Here is a 24,778-nt window from a genome sequence, read left to right on the forward strand (position 1 = left end):
GGGGCGTCGAGGGGGCCCGCGCCGCGCCGGGCGCCGCCGCCCTGACAGCCATGTGCTCCCAGCTCTGGTTCCTGACGGACCGGCGCATCCGCGAGGACTACCCGCAGGTGCAGATCCTGCGCGCCCTCCGGCAGCGCTGCTCCGAGCAGGACGTGCGCTTCCGGGCGGTGCTCATGGACCAGATCGCCGTCACCGTCGTCGGCGGCCACCTCGGTGAGCGAGGCGGGCCCCGGGAGGGCGGGGAGGCGCGCCGGGGTCCCCGGAAGCCGGCCGGTGGGCGCGCGCAGCCGGGCCTCCTCCAGCCAAGTCTCCTTCGCCCCCCCCCCCCGCAAGACCAGCCGCCCTCCCCGCGAGCTCTCCTTGGGTTGGAGAAAGCCCCTAACCTTGAGGGCTTCCTTTGACCACCGCCGTCTGCCCTGAGGCCAAGATTTGAGAACGGGATTCCGTGTACTTAGGGGACTTTGTTTTGGGAGGAACTCGAATTCGCCTGAAGCCTCCTGGAGGTCCGAGGAAAATCAAGCTGCAAACCCCAAATTTGCAATTCTGCTCGCATCCGTACCCTGTCAGTATAGCTTTATAGAAACCCTTAACTACGTTTACGAAATTGCCATTAAGATGAATGTTTTTAAAAGTTTTCCAGGAGTGTGTAAGCATCAATAGTGCACTATAGAATATCATTCCCAAACTAGGAACCTATATAAGGGGAGAAATTTATGTTTGGAGTCACCTCTTGAATGTGTAAGTGGGAGAGTAGACCGTTGATGGGTTTTCTTTAAACTCATCCTCCTTTCTAAAAGTGTTGAATTCTGATTCCAGAAAAGCCAAGATTTCAGGTACAGACCATTCTGGTCTCATATTTCTCCACTGCTGTGTCCAAGAGACATTTTTGAGTAAGACATGGTTATCATCTGTGACCCTGACCTCAAAAGGTTAAGTATGTGTTTAGGTATTCTTAATTATCTTTAATGCAGGCAGTCTCCGATGGGAATCCTTGGTTTAGGAACCCCCTGTAGCCTGCAGTTTGAGTGGCTCCAGCCTCCACTCTGGAAGTAAGCCAGCTACTTCACGGGGATCAGATGTGGGACTGGGGGTGGGGGGAATATGGGCCCAGCTCAGGGTGCTTTTTGGGACATCATTCTTACTATTTCAACCATACTTGGTCAAATAAGCTTATAATTTGTTACTTTTCTTTAGCAGAGGAAAGGGATTCCAAATTCTGAACAGGTTACTTATAGGGATTTTGAATATGACCTGTGTCTAATGTATCTGTTCTAGATGCTTCATCCATAAATTCACCCAAACCCTTCATAAGTAATATCAGACTGTATAGCCTCCTGGAGAAATAGACTACAAGCATTAGGTGCCCTACGTTTAGAAACAGTGTGTCATCTGTAAGGGGTACTGTCTCTCTATTCTTGATTTGCTAAAACTCTTAACAGTTAGTTAATGTAGACCTGGATTCCTGAACAAGCAGTCTGCAAACCTGGATTCCTAGCACAGCTTTTTTTTTTTTTTTTTTTAAGATTTATTTGAGACAGCAAGAGAGGGAACACAAGCAGGGGAAGTGGGAGAGGGAGAAGCATGCTTCCCACCGGTTTGAGCAGGGAACCCGATGCGGGGCTCGATCCCAGGACCCCAGGACCATGACCTGAGCCAAAGGCAGACACCTAACGACTGAGCCACCCAGGTGCCCCTTAGCACAGCTTTGCTGCTAACAAGTATCTTGACTTTGCCTTGGCCAGGTCACTTTATGTCTTTGAATCTCAGGTTTCTTGTTTATATAAAACTAAGGGTTAAGGTTCTTCTAGCTCTAAAATTGTTCAATGGAATGATGTTATATTTTACTGATCTAGACCTAGCATATACATCTTTCTACCCCCAGCGTCAGTAGAACTCTTCGTTTTATTTCTTTGTTTTACAGCTTGTAAAGATGCCTTTTTTAAGATATAGTAATTGAAGTTCCACATCATATTCGTGTTCTAGACCCATACTGCATTCTGTGAAAGAGTAGGGAAATTCTCTCTGTTTTGTATCTAAAACCGCATTTGAGGAGTGCCTGGCTGGCTCTGTCGGTAGAACACATGGCTCTTGATCTTGGGGTCATGAGTTTGAGCCCCACATTAGGCGTGGAGATTACTTTTTAAAAAATTAAAAAAACAAACAAACCATTTTAAAGAATCAGTCCTAGAAAAAGAAAATTATATTCTCAGTGCTGCAGGAAACATTTAAACCCTTTTGTTTAGTGTCTTAAAATTTTATGGGAATTCATGTGTGAATATATCTCAATCTGTTCACAAACCAGAAGTTACTTCTTTTTAAACTATGAGAAAATATACCTAGTTATTAGTTGCTGGAGAAACTGAAGACAGGCAGTTTTTGAAGCAGTTTAATCTTTTGCTAATTCAGAGATAGCCAGACACAATTCATGACATATAAAACAAACCTATCAGGTCACTATTTCTGCCATCCAAAGCAGTGAAGAGATTTATTTGTCATGGGGCTGGATTAATTGAAGCACAAAGAAGTAAGCTCCGTGCAAAGAGTGAGCTCCTTTGCTTGTTCAGTGCTGTAACGATGACTAGAACAGTGTCTTGCAGTAATAGGCACTCAATAAATATTTTTGAGTGAATAAAGATATGCGCTCTATTTCCCAGTTTCCTCTATCGTCAAACTATAGAAAAGCCTTGGCAATTTGCTGAGCCAAGTATTCCTCTGAAATAAACTCTAGAACTTAACTGGCTTTGAAATACAGAAATAGTTACTAATGCCATTTCCCATTTGCAAATTATTGAGGGTGAGAGCTGGAAAGCCTTTGAGATCATCCATCCTGACCCTTTCGTTTTACTAATAAAGGACCTGATGCTCAAAGCTACTCAGTGCCATCCAGCTAGTTAGCAGACAGTTCGAGACCTGATCTAATTCCCAGCTCCAGATGTGGGATAAGTATGTGCGAGGGCATCTGCAGCCCATGGTACCTTTTTCCGTGGATGTGGAATTACACTGAGGCTAGACAGTGACTTCGCAAAGTGATTTTATTTTATTTTATTAAAGATTTTGTTTATTTATTTGAGAGAGAGAGAGTGAGAGAGAGCATGAGAGGGGAGAGGGTCAGAGGAAGAAGCAGACTCCCCACTCAGTGGGGAGTCCGATGTGGGACTCAATCCTGGGATTCCAGGATCACGACCTGAGCTGAAGGCAGTTGCTTAACCAACTGAGCCACCCAGGTGCCCACAAAGTGATTTTAAAGTTCAGGAAGTTAAGGCACCCTTTTCACAAAGTCTGCATGCATACCTTGCTCCCTTCATTCCTTCTCAAAATTAGTGCAGGGGTCGATGCAGGAGTCCGTTTGGGACAGTATGGGCAGGACCTCCTGAGCTTCCTTCTGTGGAGGCTAGTGGGACCCCAAACCCAGAGACCAAAATTTCAGGTTATATCTGGAAATAGGATTCATACAAGAGATGGGAAGTTTGGGATTTAAAGATTGCAGTTATTTAAACAAGATAATACGAGTAAGCTGAAGATGCCGTGCAAATGCAAGGTTTTGTGATGAGCGATCTAGCTGCCCCAGCGTCGGTTTGGATGGGATGAGTGGGAATGGCCGCAGGGAAGAGCGGAATGACCTTCCGGTGACCGAAGCAATCCTGCAGAGAATGCTTTCCCTTCGCCATTCTGCAGGATGTGGCATCATGAGAGTCCTGTCTACCTCCATTCCTTCTTAGAAACCACAAGTTCTTCATTCGTTCAGCAAATATTTAATTAGTCTCCCCCGTGGGCTAGGGTGGTGGCGAATATGTCCCCCAAATGAACACAGTAATAGTCCAAGCAAAATACGACCGGGAAGGTGTCAGGGTGCTTTCTACAAATTAACTCTTATAAACATCAGTCGGGTATCTGGCACAGGCACTGGGTGGCTGTCAGGACCAATACTCAGGAGTTGCAGGCTCAGCAGACCTGTTTCCTCTCTTCCACTCCACCCATCCATGCATTGCCTGCCCTGACTTCACCAGACCCCGTGCGCTGAATTCCCCGGCCCGGGGTGCCCATCTGGTGCGGCTCCCTCTCCACCACGCGGCAAACTTGTATTCCTTCTTCAGCCTCAGCTCACATCACTGGACTCTTTGAGGTCTTTCTTGAACTCCCTCCCCTCCCCTTCCCTCAGGCAATCCCTTTCCCGTCTGCTGCCAAGTAACATTGTTTAAAATAACATCCATCATATTTTATTGTAATTTATCTATTTACAAAGTTTATCTTCTCTCTCTCTCTCTCTCTCTCTGTAAATGACTGGGGATCCCTCAGATGTATGCTCCATAACTGGTACACAGTAGGCCTGCAGTTAATTTTTGGATGATTGAGTGAAGGGCCTGAGAGGCTAATTTGAAGCATAGGAGACTTTTACCCTAATTAGGTTCTGTTTGGGAGATCATGCTTGGATGTGTGAATGTTTCTGTGATGAGCCATTCTATGAGGCCAGAATCACCAGGGCAAATTAAGTTCTTTGACCACCCATAGGCCTTTACAATGACAATTTCTTATCTCAGGAAACAAGGATAGTCACAAACTCAGGGATAGACATCAAGACCGAAAAAATGCATCTGACCTGGAAATGAGGGTGTGTAACAGTTTGTCTCCTAGGAGCGGAATGATTCAGCATTCCCTTCCTTCCTTTCAGAGCTGAAACCTTGGTGGCCATATGGCAAATTCTGGGTCAGGTTCTTTATAATTTTATTTTTATTTATTTATTTAAGATTTATTTATTTATTTTGGGAGAGAAGGGGGGTGTGCACCTGTGAGTGGGGGGAGGGGCAGAGGGAGAGAGTCTTCCGAGCAGATTCCCTGCTGAGCGCAGAGCGCAATGTGGGGGGTTCCATCCCAGGACCCATGAGAACATGACCAGAGCTGAAACCAAGAGTCAGATGCCCAACCACCTGAGCCACCCAGGCGCCCCTAAGTCGGGTTCTTTAAATTAAGGTGTCTGGGATACTTTTCCTTGGTTCTTTGCAGTAATCAGCTGAGTAAGATTTAAATGTTTGGGTGGGGGGAATCCTAACTGAATTGGAGGAAAAGGTCATATCGCAGCCTTCCAGGAGACAACAGAGGCCTCATGGAGAAGGGAAGGAGTCCCGTTGCTATGCAAGGAAGGCACTAGTAGGCAAGGATACCATGCTAACCTAAGGCACAGAGGTTGATCTTTGATCTCGCTCTCTGCCAAGGGCCTGTGCCTGACACCCTGTAATCTGAATAAGCCATCATATAGGACTAGTGGAAAAGTCAGAGAGTGGATAGAAGCATCTACCGTACACTGTTTCTAAGCTGATGTGAGCACTGAATGGATATGCTTTACCCCGTGGGTCCACGTTTATATCCATGGGCTAATCTCAAGGACTGAGGATGGATTGGATGTGTGGTTTATGATTCTAACAGTAGTTTTTAGGCATACCTCATGAACTGTGTTGGAAAAAGTTCTAGAACCAGTAGATCCTTAGTAGATCTCAAAGTCTTACTTACAGATTTCTGGACCACCTCTCGCTGCTACCATAACACTTGTACCAAATTTGTTAGGCTTGCCTGGTGGAAGGCATCAGAGAGGTCCATGTCATTCCCATCCATCCACACCTCCTCCTTGGCACTCCCCTTACTAGCAGGGAGTCCAGGGACATCCAGGCAGGTCAGTGCTAGCCTTACCTCACTCCACCCCCTTCTCCAGGGGGTAAATGCGCCACTTTGCCCACTTCACTGAGAGACTTGACCTTATTTTAACACAAACCTACAACATGATCTGAAGTTTTCAATCTATTTCTTTTTTTTTTAAGATTTTTTTTAAAATTATGTTAATCACCATACATTACATCATTAGTTTTTGATGTAGTGTTCCATGATTCATTGTTTGCGTATAACACCCAGTGCTCCATGCAGAATGTGCCCTCTTTAATACCCATCCCCAGGCTAACCCATTCCCCCACCCCCCTCCCCTCTAGAACCCTCAGTTTGTTTTTCAGAGTCCATAGTCTTTCATGGTTCGTCTCCCCCTCCAATTTCCCCCCCTTCATTCTTCCCCTCCTGCTATCTTCTTCTTCTTTTTTTTTAACATATAATGTATTATTTGTTTCAGAGGTACAGGTCTGTGATTCAACAGTCTATTTCTATTTGATCTTTCACTATTAAAGAGTAACTCAAGAAGACCGCCCCCGCCATGAGAAAGTGATAAATTTAAGTTACTCTGCATTGAGGAACTAACAAGAATAATGGTTCTTTATTTCTGTAACTCTGTTATTAATGCTTCCATATCTTTTATGTGCCTTAATCTTCATAACCATCCTACTCATTCAACAGCTGTTGCCTGTCCAGTCTGTGCCAGGCACTGTGCTAGGTACTGGAGATAGAATGAAGAGTAAGAACACAGTCTCCATCCTCATTGTTAAGATTTCATTCATTCATTTGGTCAACAAATACCTGCTGATCACCTGCTATGTGTAAGGTATCGTTCTAGGTACCAGAACAAAACAGGCAGAAATCTCTGCCTCTCCAGGAAATTACAGTCTAGATGGGAAAGAGAGGATATAAACAAGATAAGTAAAATATATAATATGTTGATGAAAAAGACTAAGGAGGAAAAAACAGGGAAGGGGAATGGGAGGATAGAATGTTTCTGGAGGTAGGGGAGGGGATGCAATTTTGCATAGGGTGGCTAGGGTGGTCCTCACCTAGGAGATGATGTTCAAGTAAAGACCTGAAGGAGGTGAGTAAGCCATTTAGATATCTGGGATTAGGGGTGCCTGGGTGGCTTAGTGGGTTAAGCGGCTGCCTTCAGCTCAGGTCATGATCCCAGAGTCCTGGGATTGGGCCCCACATCGGGCTCGTTGCTCAGTGGAGAGTCTGCTTCTCCCTCTGCCCCTGTCCCCCCCCCCACCACCATGTGCTCTCTCTCGCTCTCTCTCTCTCTCCTCTGTCTGTCTCAAATAAATAAATAAAATCTTTTTTTTTTTAAAGATTTTATTTATTTATTTGACAGATTGATAGCGAGAGCAGGAACACAAGCAGGGGGAGTGGGAGAGGGAGAAGAGGGCTTCCTGCCGAGCAGGGAGCCCGATGTGGGACTCGATCCCAGGACCCTGGGATCATGACCTGAGCCGAAGGCAGACGCTTAACGACTGAGCCACCCAGGCGCCCAATAAATAAAATCTTTAAGAAAATAGATATCCAGGATTAGAGTAGAATAGACAAGAGGGAGCAGCAAAGCAATGTGTGGCCAGAGCCGAGTGAACCAAGGGGCAAGCATTAGGAAAGAAGGTCAGAGAAGTGGAGGGTAGGGGGAGAAGAGCCATTGTATAGGGCCTTGTAGGTCATAGAAGGATCTTTTTTTTTTCTTAAGTAGGCTCCATGCCTAGGGTGGAGCCCAACACAGGGCTTGAACTCACAACCCCAAAATCAAGACCTGAGCTGAGGTCAAGAGTTGGACACTTAGCCAACTGAGCCACCCAGGTGCTCTGGTCATGGAAGGACTTTGTATTTTACTCTGGATGAGCTGGGAATCCATTGAAGGGTTTTGAGTGGAGGGGTGACATGATCTGCCTTAATGGTCACAGGGTCATTTTGGTCACAGTGTTGAGAACAGACTGATGGCAGCAAGGGCAGAAGCAGGGAGATCGCTGAGGTCATTGCTGCAATTCAGGTGAGAGATAATTATTGGACTAGAATGATTTCAGAGGAGGAAGTGCAAAGTGACTGGATTTTGGATAAATTTTGAAGACAAAGTTGTCAGGACTTGCCTACCGGATCAGATGTTGAATGTTCAGGAGAGACTAGACAGGAGGACTCCAGTGTGTCTGTCCTGAGGAGCTAGAAGAATAGTTTGCCATTTACCCATATGGAAAGGGTGTAGGAGGAGGTTTGGACAGGTGGTGAGGATCAGGACTTAGTGCGAGATGCCCATTAGACATCGAAGTGGAAATGTCAAGTAGGCAATTCCATATTGTTGGGGATACAGGAGAAAGCCCTGGCCTGATGATATCGAAGTAGAAGCATCTCCATACACCTGGCAAGGGAGTGACTACAGATAGAAAAGAGAAGTGGTCCAGGGACTGAGCTCTGGGGCACTCCAGTTAGTGGCTGGGGGGAAGAGGAGCGGCCAGCAAAGAATCCTAAGTATATGGGATGAAGAAATCCAGGAGCGAATGGTGTCTTGGAAGCCAAGTGGAGGAAGTATTTAAAGAAGGAAGATGTGATCAGACGGTGTTCAGGTTTTGCTGGTTGATCAAGTCAGTTGAGGGATGAGAATGGACCACTGGATTTAGCAATGGTGGCCTTAGCGTCGGTGTCCCTGATAGGAGAAGTCTCATGAAGTAATGGAAACCAGTGAATATACATACTTAGTCTTGTTATAAAGGGAAGGTGCGAAATGGATTGATAGCCTGCTATGAATGGAATTGTGTTTCTCCCCCAAATTTTCTCTCTCTGCCTTCTGAGGTTACAGCAAGAAGGCAGCTGTCTGCAAGCCAGGAACAAGGCCCTTACCAGAACCCAGTCATGCCAGCCCTATCAGACTTCCAGTCCCCAGAACCTTGAGAAATAAATGTCTCTTGTTTAAGCCACCCAGTCTGTGGCATTTTGTTATAGCAGCCTGAGCTGACTCAGACATTGCTCAAAGGGCAGATGGGTTTGAGAAGCTTTTCTTGAAGAAGAGAGAAATAACAGCATGTTGTATGCTCACGTGAGTGATCCAATGGAAGGAAATTGATGATGCAGGAGAGAGAGGTGAATTGCTGGAGCAGTGTTTTAAATGAGTGGGAGGGGTTGGGATCTATTGCATATTTCCAGGAGCTGGCCTGAGCTAGGAGCGAGGACACTTCAGCCATTCTCATAAGAGAGAAAGTAACCTGTATGAGCCAGGTGCTGGCAGGTGGGCAGATGTGCTGTGGCAGCTTGTAGAGAAGTTCCTTTCTGATTGCTTCAGTTTCTCGCCTCTTCTCTTTCTCTCCTCCTTTAATAGGAAGAGGGAGAAGGCGGGAGGAAGTAGCAAGAAGAGAAAGTGAAATCGTCTAGGGTCAGGGAGAGTGAATGTACCTGGGGAAATAGGGTGCTTGCCAGGCGGCAGGGAGGATGCCCTTGAGACCAGTCAGCAGGTTTATGTATTCTTTTCTCCATATTCCATTGCACAGCGGGGCACACGAAGTAGGCAGAGTTGGATTGGTCTAACGGCGTGGTTTAGCCAAGCAAAAAACAGGTGCAAGATTTGAGGATGTACCGTAGGTTTGAAGATGCATGGTATGGTGTTTTGACTCCGGAATTTAAATAGATTAGAAGGGGAAGTGAGGGACAGTGAAAAGATGGGGACCCGTGCATGGTAGTTCCTGGGGTCAAAGTTTGGCTGGAGTTGGGGTACTAGAGAGAGTAAGCTGGAATGATAGGAGACACTGATTGGAGACTGGAATTATGATGAGTGCGTTAAGTCTAGAATGTAACCCAGAATGGTGGCTGAGATGGGGTGCTGGACAGCATCCTTGGAGGAAATGAGGTCAGGAAACGGGCCTGGGCATTAGAAGAATTCTGCACAAGGTTATTGAAATCACCACCAGCTCTGACAGCGTGGGGAGCCAGTGAGTCAGGAGCTAAAGCTCTAGGGACAGAGGTGGGTAGCTGGGGTCCCTGGATGACTTGCACAGGTGGAGTGATGTACAATGGGATGAGAATCAAACTGGGAGTTTTAGGGGAGGGAGAGGAGGATGGTCTGGAAGCCACAGCGAGGAGCAAGGAGCATCTCTCCCACTGGCAGGCTCAGGAATCCCAGGGGCCAGGGAGAGAGAACAACCACAACTGGGAAGGGACGTCGGGGAAGCAGTGTTACTGGGGAGAGCCGGGGGTCCGCTGCACTCAGGAAAAGAAGGCGAAGGGAACACTCACCCGAAAGGTCAAGGATAGGGGATTTGCTGCCCTTGAGTTCCGGAGGACACTGTGAAGGGGAGAAGGAGTGGAAGATGGGAGCAGAAAAGACAATGTCAGAGCCAGGTGGGGTTTAGCCTCTAGCGAAATGAGGTGGCCTTGGAGACTGGAGTCTTGGGTGACCGATACAAGAAAGGGATAAAGGGCTTGGATGAGCTTTGTCTTCATGGTTTCGAGGAAGCTCGGGTTGGTAAGGTGGAGGGTGGGGCGGGGGTTGGGAGATGGTTTCCAAGTTCTGGGACTCCTCTGTTTTACAGAAGAGGAAACTGACACCCGGAGAGACATGTGTCTTGCCAAGTTGTTAAATGACAACAAGGAATTAAATCAAGTCTCTGACTTGGAGGCCAGTGCTTTATCCATTTCACCATAATCGGCTTTCAGCTCAAGTCAACCCAACCTCGTTCCATGCCTTTGTAAATACATTCGCCCTGAGATATCCCTCAGCTCAGGGCTTCGAAGATGCCAGAGCTTGACCATGGATTTCTTTCTGAGAGGTAGACATTATACATTGATTCGTTTTACACATTTCTTCTGGGCCCAGAGGCACCATGAGTCAACATCTCCTTTCTGAAACTTTCCTTGATTCTCTCTCAGAGATTATCACTAACTGCTCCCTCCTCCTCTGCCATCACTGAACCCCGATTCTTATGCCTGTTAGACCACTTCTCACATTGTGTTAGAATCAGTCGCCTCCTCTCCCCACCCACTGCCCAAACCAGACTGATAACTGCCTAACACCCAGGTGCTCTGCACAGAGCATCAACGGCATTCATCACAATTGTGTGTGGTCTTTCTTCTTCAATTCCAGGGATCACCCCTCCACCCCATGCCCAGCCTTTAAGATGGCGCCTGTTCCTTAGCCGCCGTGGCCCTCCCGTGTCCCTGTTGTCCTTACCATTTGATGTCCCTGGGGTCCACATATGCATGGCAAGCCAGAAGGGCCCGGAAATTACTATCACGCCACTGGAGCAGCTTGCAACCAAAGAGCAGGTGTACAAAAATTACCGATTGCCACCTTCCTCTCCCCTCGGTGGGATAACTGAGGCATGGGCACTAAACCATTTCTTATTATCATGAGTAAGCCCCAGTTGCCGAGGGGCGGTCCCTCACTTGACAACACCCCCTGTATTTGTCACCTTGCCTCCTCTACTCCCCCACCTGCATTTCCTGAAATTACCACCTTAATAATAAACATCCTGCACTTGTCTTGGGGAGTGCTTCTGGGGACCCCCGAACTAACACTGGACTTGGCCCAGAGTGGGTGCTAAATAAATATTTGCTGAACGGAGAGGTTGAGTGATGGACTGAATGAATATTTAAGTTGTGTCTATATGTCCGTAAGGAGACTAAGCTCCTCGTAGGCAGAGATCACCTGGTTCAGTGTGGTATTCCTGCTTCATAGTGTGTCTGACTCATCCCAACAGTTCAGTAAAGGTTGAAGTGAATTAAATGACCTGAAAACAGCAGTTGGTGGAGAACAGAAGGGGCCACAGAATAACTGGGTTTTAATGAGGGGGAGGACAGAGAGAGACGCCGCGAGAGAGGGAACACAAGCAGGGGAGTGGGAGAGGGAGAAGCAGGCTTCCCGCTGAGCAGGGAGCCCGATGCAGGACCCGATCCTAGGACCCTGGGATCACGACCTGAGCCGAAGGCAGACGCTTAATGACTGAGCCACCCAGGCATCCCAACAAAGAACTTTAAAGGGAAGGAGGAGTGGTGATAGCATGTACTCATTAAAAATAAAAATAACTTCCTTAGGAGAAAGTAGTGAGTGTAGGGTAGAAAGGAACCAGGGAAAACCTGGAGCATCATTGAGATGAGAGCCAGATCAGGTTCCAAAGGGCACATCTTCCTCATCACACAGCAAGGTAACACAAAGCTCTCCGTGGGTTATCCACTTACTTTATTTATATTGTCGATTCCTTTCTGACAACTTGCAGAGCTTCCCTGCCAGCCACTGTCACATGATCCTGTGAAAATAGAGGGGTTCTAAAAGCTGCTGGAAGTGAGGGCCTTGCTTGCCACCGGGCTATCGGGTCCTGTGATTTTCTTATTTCTGCCGCTTGCTTTGTGCTTGAAGGTTTTTTCCTAGTGCATGAGAAACCAGTTTACTTCTGCAGCTTTCTCTTGTGAAGCCGGGATGTGTGTGTGTGTGTGTGTGCACGCGTGCGCAGCACAGGTCGGGAGGGTGGTGACCCATTACGTATCAGTTATTTGTCAATGTGGAGACCTTTTTTTTTAAGATTTTATTTATTTATTTGAGAGAGAAACAAGAGAAGGGGGAGGGTCAGAGGGAGAAGGAGACTCCCCACTGAGCAGGGAGCCCGATGCGGGACTTGATTCGGAGACTCCAGGATCATGACCTGAGCCGAAGGCAGTCGCCTAACCAACTGAGCCACCCAGGCTCCCAATGTGGAGACTTTTAAAGTCAGATCTATTGCAGGGATCCATATGACAAGAAATCTTTCGTCTATTTATCTAATTTAATAAAAAAAAGATTTATTTATTTTAGAGAGAGAGGGAGAGAGCGTGGAGGGGGGAGGGGCAGAGGAAGAGGGAGAGAGAAACTCTAAACGGACTCTGAGCTGAGCAGGGAGCCTGACACGGGGCTCAGTCTTCCAACCCTGAGATCACAACCTGAGCCGAAACCAAGAGTCAGATGCTTGACTGACTGCGCCACCCAGGCGTCCCTAATCTTTTCTTAAAGTAATCTCTACACCCAATGTGGGTCTCAAACTCACAACCCTAAGAGCAAGAAGAGCCGCATGCTCTACCGACTGAACCAGTCAGGTGCCCCAAGAAATTTTTCATTTAAATGAGATAATATATGTGAAAGGTCTTAGCAAAGTACCTAAAATACAACAGATGCTCAATAAAAATGCTCACCAGATTCAGATCTGAATGTCTGTACCGCTGACTCTGGTTTTGAATTTTTAGAGCTCTACTTTCCAAGAATGATTTGCTTCTTTCTAAAGCTATTTCTCTGTATTATAGAGTACATTTCTTTGCTATTGTACATACAACGCGAAAAGCCTAGTTTTGTAGAATTAACGTAATTTAACCTGATATATGAGTTAGAAAAGAGCAGGCCCAGTTCATTGGGAAAAGTTGTCCCATTTTTCTATTTTGTTTTTAATGCAGTAAAATATTTCCAAATATAAATAACAGTTCAAAAGGATATCAGAATATAATGAACCATGAAAGTAGATTATTCTTTTTAGAAGTAATATGGAGAAAATATTGTTGTGGCTTCAAACAGTTGATTTAGACTGGGTTGGCCATTGGTCACTGTACGAATTAGTTTGGGGTCTGATCTTTTTCACTATCTTACTGATCTGTTTGGGGACAGGGTGATTTAGTTAAAAAAAAAAAAGGTGGTTTGAAGCTAAACAGTACATTTCAAGCCCAATGTAGGAGTCTGGGAGACCCCAAATAATATTCCAGAAACAGCTATGCTCCCTTCCTCCTGCCCTGTTCCCCACGTCAAGGTGATGCCCAAGAGCACTGGGTACTTAGTCACATGAAATCCCTTGTTATTTGAGGGCACGAGCCTCTCATTGCTGAGCGCTTTCCCTCCATCCACCCACAGCCAGCAGAGTCCTGCCCGCCCTGATGTCCTGCATCGGCTCTTCATTCCCTTGGCTCAAGGCCCATAGATTGCAGTGGAAATGTTAAGGACTCCGGGAGAGGTGACACATTTAAACTGCATCCTGTTTTAAGTTCATCAGGTCCTTTCCTGAGAGCAGATGTGAATGGGGCGAGGGGGAGCCATTATTAAGTGGTTCAAGGGCTCAGAACTCAGGAGCAGGTTTGCCAAGAGCCAACCTCACACCCAAGTTGTTCTTGGCCATGGCCGTGTGCATCTGCTGTTCGTGCCGAAGCCACGTAAGAGAGGCCGCCTCTTGTCTACTACTTCTAGAAATGGTGATTCCCCCTAGGGGTAGATGGCAAAGAGAGCAGGCGAGGATGTGCATGGCACGGATGCTGGAGCGGTGAACGCGGGCCGAGGAGGAGCTAGCTGTGCAGATGTGCTCCTGAGCCTGTCCCGGCCCTCGGCACACAGCTGAAAGCCGGCCCAGCCAGAGCCCACACCTGTCTAACCGCGTGGTGTAGAGCCTTCCCGGCTCCGCTTTAACCCATTCCATTCTTCATTTATTGAAGGCTTCAGTTGGAATGAGCCAGGCCCAAAGATTTACCTTTGGAGAAGAGAGATGAACTTCTGGTAAGATTTCCTAGGTGTCTGTGAATCTGCTTGGGGCTGAGCTGTCTCCGTCCACCTGTGGTTGGTATTTCCAGAAACGACTGAATTCTTTTCTTCCCATTTAGAAGTTTAACTGTTCGTCTGTGGCCTCATGTTGGGATTTGAAAGCCAGACGTTTCTGCTGCTTCTCATTTCTCTAGGTCACTTTTCTGTTGCAAAGCCATCTTTCTCATCAGGTGGTGCAAACCTCCCTAAGCTGTCCCCCCTGCTCAGTGGAGTGTGTGTGCCGTGGTGATGCCAGCACCTCCCCCCCTCCAATGTGGATGGCTCTGGAGAGTTTTCAGAGCAGATTTGCACATATTACCGCATCCCGTGATGTCGTCCTGGACTGTTGTTGCTTCTGCCCTGAGTGTTTACTCACCGTTCTCACCCACTGGAATACTTTTCTTTCTTTTCCTATGGGTTTTGAGGATGCTAATACAGGGTTTGCTTTTTTTCTCCTTTATATATTCTTTTCCCCAGGGGCTGTAAGGGGCAAAGGAGAAAGCCTATATAAATGATGCTGTTTTCTGATGGCAAAGTGAAGATAACCTGAATGCTCTTTATAAGTCATCCCTGAGAATTATGTTCCAGTCCTCAGGCTCACACTGTCCTCAGAAGTACTGGAAACAGTGTATCTTAATGATTACACCTGCCCCCTTTGGTTCGATCGATGGAACATCTAGAATGGGGGGAAACTGCAAGTTAGATCCATATAGTAGTTTTGTGGTTTTGGTTTCTTTGTTTGCTTCCTTTTGCTTTGTTTTGCTTCATGTTTTTGCACTGACATTATTCATCCTCCCCATGGAGAAATAGTAACTTTTCATCAGCATCTTTTGTGTTCTTGGAATTATCTGGTTGCGTAGCACATCGCTTACAGAATAGAAGGCACTGAGGTTAAAGCCTATATATAAGATGGTTCTGAAACTGTTTAAAAGGTTTTCTTTAGAGCCTTTTAAATACTCCTTTAAAAAGGTTCCCTACGACTGACCACGTAATTCCCTGAACTCACTTCCAATTGCCCTTCCCATCCCATTTCCATCTCCAGGGTTCCAAATCTGTCTCCCTGTGGCTTCTGAACAATTCAGCAAACATCAGGTGCCTGCTGTGCCCCAGACACTGTTCTAGGGGCTGGAGATACAGGAGTGAACTGACAGACAAAACAATGCTCACAGATAGCTGTATCTCTCGGGGTTGGAGAAGATAAGCCAAGTAAGTCTTCTGCATAGAAGCCCTACAGATACTTGGAGACTGAACTCCTGGTCCCACGAGTCTTCACTCTAAGCTTATACTCCCGGTTTACCGGTGTAATACAGACACAAGTCCTTTCGCCATAGGGACGGGTTGTCTTTGGATGCATTCTGCTTTTTGATACAGAATTGATTTTTAGTAGATTGATTTTTTTGAAGATTTTTTTGTTTGTTGTTATAAAGGCAGCATGCACTTGGAGACATTTTGGAAAATATGGATAAGTATAAAATAGGAAATCACCCATCATCCCATTACCCACTCTTAGAATGTTGCTATATTTCTTTCTTGTCTTTTCTGAGTTGTATTTATCACTTTGTGTCCTGTTTTTTTTTTTTCTACTTACTATTGGCATTTTTGCATTCATTATATTCATAAAGATCATTTAAGTGGTTACAATATTTTTCCAAACAATTTTTTTTCTTTTTTTTTTTTTTTTTTTTAAGTAGAATCTCTGTGCCCTACGTGGGGCTGGTACTCATGACCCCAAGATCAAGAGTCTCATGCGATAGTGCCTGAGCCAGCTAGGTGCCCCTCCAGACAGACTTTTAAAGGTTAAGTCCTACAAGGCTAGTAAGGGTTCCTTAAGTGAGCTGCACTGCTTCCTTTTCGTGACGTTTCTAGCCTCCTAACCCACTACACTTTGAGTAATACTAGAGCTACGTGGAAGCAAGGTGCGGGGCTCTATTATCTATCCCCTGTGGATTCTTCTAACTTGGATTATTCTCGATATGCTGCTTTTCTTTTTTTTTTTTTCTGTTTGTTCTTTTGTGTTTCCTCATAATCATGCTCTGCCCATTTGTGTGGAGTGTGGCATTGACTGTAGCTTTCTCGTTACTACAGGATTTCCAGTGCCATTTTCAAGGCTGTCGGCTGGGTTCAGTCTTGAGGAGTCGGTTGGAACCAGTTCTGCTGGTGAGACTAGGCCAGCACGGAGCTCACTCTTGTCCTTTGATTGCAGGCCTGCAGCTGAACCAGAAGGCACTCACCACTTTCCCAGATGTGGTGCTTGTGCGCGTGCCCACCCCCTCGGTGCAGTCGGACAGCGACATCACGGTCCTGCGCCACCTGGAGAAGCTGGGCTGCCGCCTCGTCAACCGCCCACAGAGCATTTTAAACTGCGTCAACAAGTTCTGGACTTTCCAAGAGCTGGCTGGGCATGGGGTTCCCATGCCAGACACCTTCTCCTATGGTGAGTGTCCTTGGGCTTGGAACAGACCTTTCCGAACCACCTGCGTCTCTGTCTTTTCTCTCCTGCCAAAGCGCTCTAGTGTCTTGTTGGTTTTCAGTGTGAATTTGTTCATGTCAGGTGATTGAGCATCTCGAGTCTTCAACGCGGTCGCTCCCTGTGGCTGTAATTCACCGATGCCGCGTGCCTGCTCTGCGCACCATGTGCCCGCTCCCGAGCTGGGCGCTGGGCTGGAGCAGTAAGTGAGCGCGTCCGGCCCGGAAGGCCCCCCCGGTTCATCAGAGGCGGGGGACAGCGAGTGGACAGGCAGCGCCAGGGCAGTGCCAGGATGCGTTAGTGCCAGGTGGTACGGGACACTCGGGACGGCTCCACATGCAGCTTCAGAGGTGGCGAGGGAGGTTTCCTGAAAGCAAGAATAGCTAGACTCAGCTGAAGTTATCCAGCGGGAGCAGCCGGGACAGGGGAGTAACCCAAGCGGAGAGCAGAATATAGATCGACCTAGACTCGAGTGAGAACGTGACCGCTGCGTGGTATTTTGAGTGGTCTGTAGATGTACGAGAGATGGAGTAGAGATGTAAGAGTAGCTTATATGGTATGTGAAGTAGATTAGGGCGAATCCTGAGATGTGTAGGGCGTTAAGCAAGGCGGTGGCCTGATCGGAGTGCAGAATATCACCTTGGCTGCACCAAGAAGAAGGCATCAGACAAGGGCAGAGTAGAGATAAGGTATGTGGCTTAGGCTTTTTAAGCTACCCAAGTGAGCCATGATGGTCTAAACTGAGGGGCCATAGTAAGAACGAAGATAAATGAACAGATCCAGGAATTACGAAGGAAACCGCAGTATAATAGGACATGATGACTGGCTGGATATGAGGAATGTAGAAGGAATCAAGAGGGACTCTGGTTTCTGGTTTGGGCAGCCAGATGTGAAAGCAAACATTCACTGAGACTAGAAACATGGGAGAGGAGAAGCAGGTTGGTGGGTAGGGGGTGAGGGGTTATCAGGCAGAGAGGATTTCAGTTTGGAGCACATTCTTTTTGAGGCATCTGTAGTGTAAGCAAGGAAGAGTATTCTGTAGGCAGCAGATAAGTGGATCTGGAGCTCCTGAGAGAGGTGTAACCTAGGGAAGTGGATTTGGAAACCTTCATTACGTTAAGTGAGGTCACAAGAATGGATTAGATTGCTCAGGGAGAATATATAGAATGAAGAGAGGGCTGAACTGGACACCTTTTTATGGCAAATTTTATGTATATTTTACCACAATAAAAAATAAAATTCAGTGAGAGGGTTCAAGAGAGAACCCTTCAGAGAGCAGGTCTGGAAGAGGAACGTACACAGGAAAGCAAGCAGGAGCAGCTGGTGAGGTGAGGAGGGAAAGAAGAGGTGACAGATGCAATGGAAAGAACATTCCAGGGTGGATGGTATAATTAAAAGTGTTATCTGGTTCTGAAAGGACAAGTAACAGGAGCGCTGAGATGCGTGTTGGATTTAGCAACAGGGACTTGATGAATACAGCTTCAGTTTAGTGATGGGGGAAAAGCCAAACTGTCAAAGGGCGGGGGGATGAGTGAGAAGTGAGAAAATGCAAACTTGGTTGAGTAGCTCGATGGTACAGATACAAGCTTGTAGTTAAGAGATGATGCAGGGGCAAGGAATAGGGATTTTGTTTGTCGAAGATGGGAGAGAACCCAGCGTGTTTAAAATGGCAATGGAGGGGTGGCTGGGTGGCGCAGTCGGTTAAGCATCTGACTCTTGGTTTCGGCTCAGGTTGTGATCTCAGGGTCATGAGATTGAGCCGCATGTCAGGCTCTAAGCTCAGTGCGGAGACTCTTGAGACTCTCTCCCTCTCCCTCTGCCCCTCCTGCTCACGCTCTCTCTCTCATAAATAAATCATTTAAAAAAAATAAAATAAAATGGAACTGGGAGGTTGAAGACCCATCAGAGAGAGTACACTTAATGGTGCAAGATCCCCGAGGAGGTGAGAGGGAAGGGGTCTAAAGCCCAGGTGCAGGGATGGCCTTGGATAAGAAGGACTCCTCTTTCACTGTTTTTTTTTTTTAAGATTTATTTATTTATTTATTTATTTATTTGACAGACAGAGACACAGCGAGAGAGGGAACACAAGCAGGGGGAGTGGGAGAGGGAGAAGCAGGCTTCCCGCGGAGCAGGGAGCCCGGTGCGGGGCTCGATCCCAGGACCCTGGGACCATGACCTGAGCCGAAGGCAGACGCTTAAGGGCTGAGCCACCTAGGCACCCCTCTCTTTCACTGTTTTATAGGGAAGGAAAAAATGATAGCTAGAGAGGAGCTAAATATGTCAGTGGATGTCAGGAAGTTGGGAGTCTCCCCCCCCTTTTTTTTTTAAGGAGATAAAAGTTTATTGAACACTGCAAGGGATCAGTGGGCAGGACAGCCAAGGAGAGACTGTCTGCCAGGAGGTAGTGGTGGGGAGCTGTAGTTAAGGGGGAGTGTGAGGGGATGGGAACGTGCGAAATTTTTCTTTTTTCATTCCTGTGCCCAGTTGCAAGTAGCCCATTGGTGGGCTTATGGATATTTTAGGTGACCTAACAAGCCTATTTGCATTCAGCCAGGGGGTCACTATGGGCCCTTTTACCTTACTCAGGCTTCCGTTGTTCAAGCCTGTTGCCTAAAAGCAGTCTCTACATTCCCCTCTGACCAGTCGATAGTGGCAAATCTTTGGCATTTGGGCAAAGGTCTCGTCTTCAGTGGCTTCTTCACGCCGGAGAATGGGCTATGCTGTCCCTGCCTGACCTTGTCGTCCATCAGGGGTTCTGTGCAGTTATAGACCAGAGCATGGTATTATATCAACAAGCGGTTCTGAGATTTGAATGAAATTCCTTGGTGGCCAGGTCCATGGGATTTAGGGGGAGGGGATCCTCCAAGGGTATGGGTGGGATCCTTGTTGAATTGTCATTTGTATATGGAATTGTTGGATTTACTCAGACATGTAGATACACTTTTTTCCTGTAGATCAAGATGGCAGCTGGATCTGAGGGAACAAAGGGGAAAAAGGGGGCCTGAAGAAGCAAGGTGGCTGAGAGTCAGGCAGCATCAGGGAAGGGTCCCAACTGAGTCCCTAGTGTGTGTGGATTCGTTCTGGACGACCTTCCGCTGCCAGTTGCGCCTCAGGTTGGAGACCTCAGGGGGATGGAGTGCGAGAGGAGAGGAAAAGGGTCCTTTGTCCTCACAGGCCCGGGCAGTCCGAGACCACATGGGGAGCTGCCCTGGCCAGAGACCTTCAGCTGTCTCAGGAGGACTGGGGTTAGACCGCTGAAGGGCTGAAAAGAGGGGAGAGGGAGGGAAGGATCCCTCCAAAGGGCAGGAGGGGAAGTTCCTCACCCTTTTGGGTGAGGGCAGTCTGGCGGCTTCCCCCTGGGGCTTCGGATCCTCACTGAGGAGCAACCTCCCCCGGAAGTCATCAGTTCCCCAAGGAGTACTGGAGCCAATCCACTGAGGGACCTCGGAGAATCCGGGGAGAGTCCTGGGCTACCGAATGTGGGGAGTCCCAGTCAGATGGGGGCGGGTGGCACGGGCTGTGGAAGGATCCACCCCAGGCAGAACAAAGCAGATAGCAGTTTATTGAGTACACTGCTAAGGAGCAGCTGGCTCGATGGCAAAGGGGAGACTGTCTGCAGGACTTCTCTTCTTTTTTTTTTTAAGATTATTTATTGGGGTGCCTGGGTGGCTCAGTCATTAAGTGTCTGCCTTCAGCTCAGGTCATGATCCCAGGATCCTGGGATCGAGTCCCACGTCGGGCTCCCTGCTCAGTGGGGGGCCTGCTTCTCTCCCTCAGCTGCTCCCTCTGCTTGTGCTCTCTCTCTCTCTCTCTCTCTCTCAAATAAATAAATAAAATCCTTAAAAATATATATAAAGATTTATTTATTAATTTGAGAGAGAGAGAGTAGGGGGAGGGGCAGAGGGGAGAATCTGAAGCAGACTCCCCACTGAGCGTGGAGTGCAAGATCTCACGACCCATGAGATCAGGGCCTGAGACGACGCTTAGCTGACTAAGCCACCCAGGCGCCCGAGGGGTTCCCTTCTGATAAAGTGTACTCTTTGTGCAGATGCCCCTGATGATGGACACAGCCTCACCGTGGTTTTGTTTTCATCTTTAACACTTGGCTGAACCACAGCCATTTTACTGGGAAAAATTCCTGCCCTGCCTATAGGGCTATTAGGAGGATTACGTGGGCTCGAGCCTATGAGGCCTTTGCCACATTCACGTACTTGATCAATGTGGGTTTCCTTCTCTCTCTACTCCCACGTACGTTACAGGTGCAAGATACACGTCTGTCGGATGGACTGGGCTTGAATTGCTTTAATCAGAGGAACATGAGGCCTTGAAAGAATTCGCACAGAGGGGGCCGTGCTGGGCAGACCACTCCCGAGCCTCAGCCTGACCTTCACTGACTTTCACCTTCTCTTGGCAGGTGGGCACGAAGACTTTTCCAAGATGATCGATGAAGCTGAGCCCCTCGGCTACCCGGTCGTGGTGAAGAGCACGCGAGGACATCGGGGTCAGTGCTGCTCCTCCTGGCTTCCGTTAGGGCCGCACCTCTGCTGGTTAGAGAAGTGGGGCGCCCCCTCACGGGGCTCGCGGTGTCGTCTGTCCCTCTGTCCCCTCCTTGCTGCCCCCACTGTCCTTGCTGCGTCAGACCCTTCTCGTTCACTCCCTGGACTCGGCAGCAGACTCCTGACTTGACCCTGACTGGTCTCCCCACCCCGGTGCCAGCGCGGCCTCTCTTCTTCCGAAACATCTGTCCTTACTCCTCCACTAACAAGCGCTTCCAAGAGCCTTGTTGCCTCTTAGACAAAGTCCGTATTCCTCGCCGTAGCACTGAAGGCCCTGCAGCTGCACCCTTCCTTTGCACTCTCCATCGTCCACTGCAGACTACTTCTCCTTCACTAGCTCGACCATGTATTTTCTGTTCTTTAAACCTCTGCCCTCTTCCCTTCACTGGCAGTGCCATCTTCCTCTGGCCTCTGGTGAACCTCCGCTCACCAGTAAAGGCCAGCTGCCCCCCACATCCCTGGCCCCCTCCCTCTCTGCGCGCTCTTCCTTTGGGTTTCCGTGGCACTTTGCCCACGCCTCTAGCGTAGCACTGCCCTTTATGACAGCTGCAAGGGCATGTGCCTCTCCCCCTGGCTGGCTGGGCACTGCTCAGGGGCGGGAACCCGGTCCCCAGCCTCTCTGTCCCGGGGACCTGCCGCAGTGCTCGGTGCAGAGCGGGGACTGGTAACGGAGAGGAGCCTGCAGGCAGCAGGAAGTCCTCCCACAGCGTGGGGGCAGGTGCTCCCTGATGCGACCCAGGGGGCACACTTCCATGCTCAGGGCATCTGCAGTGAGGGGAGGCCCCCGAAACAGACAGGTGCTGAGCAGTTCCTGTGCTGGAGGGACTGGGCAGTGAGATGGGCTAGACTCGGTCACTGCTCTTAAGCTACAGCGTGCAGGGAGTAGAGACGGTTGCGTTGCAGGGTGACATCCTCTGTGGCAGGCTGACCCAGTGCCTGCTTGCGCCTGACAGGGGGCCAGCTCGGCCACTAGGCAGGGAAGGCCTCACTGGAGGAGAAGGAGACTTCAGTTGGAGTGTGGAATTCAAACTGGAGGAAGTAAGTAAGCGAACATACGGAAGCAGGTGTGAGCAAAGCAACCTGTGGGAACCAAGGGTTCCTGTTGAGGAGAAAGAGGAATGAGTTTGGGGGGCAAGGTGGGCCCCTTAATGCTATTCAGATAGATATGCTACAGTGCTAAAGTTCGATGTCAAAATTGTGCTAAAATATACGTAATTGAGAATTCAACTAATAATTGAGTGGCCACAGAGTGCCAGGCACTGTTCAGGCTCTGGGGATACAGAAAGGAACAAAACAAATCTCTTGTCCTCAAGGAGCTCTCATTGTAGAAGGGTAAGACAGATAATAAATGGAAATTAAATAAAATACATGGTATTTTCAAACATTTAAAAAATTGAGATGTAGGGGTGCCTGGATGGCTCAGTCGGTTAAACATCCAACTCTTGATTTCGGCTCCGGTTATGTTCTCAGGGTCATGAGATCGAGCTCTGTGTCAGGCTCCGTGCTGAGCGTGCAGCCTGCTTAAGATTCTCTCTCCCTGTTGCCCCACTCCCGCTTCCATGCTCTCTCTCTAAAAATAGAAAAATAAAAAAATTTAAAAATTGAGATGTAATTCACATAACAGTTTACCATTTTTAAGTGTACAATTTAGTGAATTTTAGTATATTCACTATTGTGTACAACCATAGCCACTATTTCATTTTGGAACGTTTCCATTCCAGAAGAAACCCTGCACCTATTAGGGGTCAATCACACTTGCCTTCCCTGGACTCTGGTAACCACTAGTCTATTTTCTGTTTCTATGGATTTGCCTATTTTGAACATTTCATATCAGTGGAATCATCCACTATGTGACCTTTTGTGTCTGGCTCCTTTGACTTAATGTGCTGTCTTCATGGGCCATCCCTGTTGTAGCGTGGATCCGTACTGCATTCCTTCTGATCCCTCAACAATAGTCTGTTGTGTTGATAGCCCACATTTTGTTTATCTGCTCATCAGCCGATGGACATCTGAGTTGTTTCCACTTTGTGGCTGTTAGGAGTAATGCTGCTGTGGACATGTGTGTACAAGTTTCTATGTGGACATATGTTTTCATTTCTCTTGGGTACCTACCTAAGCCTGGAATTGCGGGGTCAGATGGTAACTCTATGTTTAACCTCAGAGGAACTACCAAACTGTTTTCCACAATGGTTATGTCATTTTATAGGCCCACCAGCAGTGTGCGAGGGTTCTGATTTCTCTTCATCCTCCCTGATCCTTGTTTTATTCATTCACTCCTTTATTTATGATTGGTTTTCTTTTTTGGAGTACTAAATAAAACTTTTTGATTGTATATATTAATTTGAACGTTTGTAGCCTGAAAAGTGGGCAGGCCTAACTCTTAGAATATACGTATATGGGCCGCCTGGGTGGCTCAGTCATTAAGCATCTGCCTTCGGCTCGGGTCATGATCTCCAGGGTCCTGGGATCGAGCCCTGCGTCGGGCTCCCTGCTCCACGGGAAGCCTGCTTCTCTCTCTCCCCTGCTTGTGTTCTCCTTTTCCCTCTCCCCTGCTTGTGTTCCCTCTCTCGCTGTGTCTCTCTCTATCAAATAAATAAATAAAATCTTAAAAAAAAAAAGAATATACATATATGAATGTCCTCTTTGCCTTGACAGATTAAGCAAATAATCACCATACTCCCACCATAAAAGCAAGACACAAGCCAAAATACATGTTTCCCAAGCATTAGTAATGTAGGGCCCCACTTTATTTATTTATTATTTTTTAAATTTTTTTTAAAAATTTTATTTATTTATTTATTTATTTGAGAGAGAGAGAGAGAGAGAAACAGCATGAGAGGGGATAGGGTCAGAGGGAGAAGCAGGCTCCCCGCTGAGCCAGGAGCCCGATGTGGGACTCGATCCCAGGACTCCGGGATCATGACCTGAGCCGAAGGCAGTCGCTTAACCAACTGAGCCACCCAGGCGCCCTATTTATTTATTTTTAAATGAATTTTTAAAATCTTTTTTGAGGTCTAATTGATATAATGATTCAATGTTTGTATACATTGCAGACTGGTCAGCACAATAAGTCTAGGTAACATCCATCACCGTACAGAACTTTTTTCTTATGATGAGAAATTTTAGCAACTGGAGAATACGTGATTTGTTTTTATCACCATCCCAGTGGGTGGAAGGAAGCATCTTATCGTGGTTTTGCTTTCTGTTTCCCTAATGATTAGTGATGTTGAGCATCTTTTCATGTGCTTATTGGACATTTGTAGATCTTTGGACAATTGTTTATTCAAATCCTTTGCCCGCTTTTCAGTTGGGTTATTGGTGTTTTTATTGCTGAGGGGTTTTTTTCCTTTTTAAAGATTTATTTATTTATTTTGTGGGGGGCAGAAGGAGAGGAAGAGAGAATCCTAAGCAGACTCCATGCTGAGTGCAGAGCCCAATGCAGGGCTTAATCTCACAACCCTGAGATCACGATCTGAGCCAAAGCCAGGAAGAGTTGGATGCTCAACCAGCTGCGCCACGCAGGCACCCCTTTTGATTGCTGAGTTTTTAAGAGTTCACAACATATGAACATAA

The 24,778-nt window shown here is 47.5% G+C and overlaps 1 protein-coding gene across 1 annotated transcript in view; it reads left to right on the top strand.

Annotated features, from left to right (window-relative positions):
- Positions 1-50: 50 nt before the first annotated feature.
- RIMKLA (ribosomal modification protein rimK like family member A) overlaps positions 51-24,778 on the top strand; it is a 30,169-nt gene continuing 5,441 nt past the window's right edge. Inside the window, exons 1-3 of the mRNA XM_044913988.1 lie at positions 51-213; positions 16,386-16,616; positions 21,064-21,150. Of these exons, the coding sequence (XP_044769923.1) occupies positions 51-213; positions 16,386-16,616; positions 21,064-21,150 (481 nt within the window). The remainder of the gene's footprint in view (positions 214-16,385; positions 16,617-21,063; positions 21,151-24,778) is intronic.

Source organism: Neomonachus schauinslandi, chromosome 4 (assembly GCF_002201575.2).
Source record: "Neomonachus schauinslandi chromosome 4, ASM220157v2, whole genome shotgun sequence".
NCBI lineage: Eukaryota > Metazoa > Chordata > Mammalia > Carnivora > Phocidae > Neomonachus > Neomonachus schauinslandi.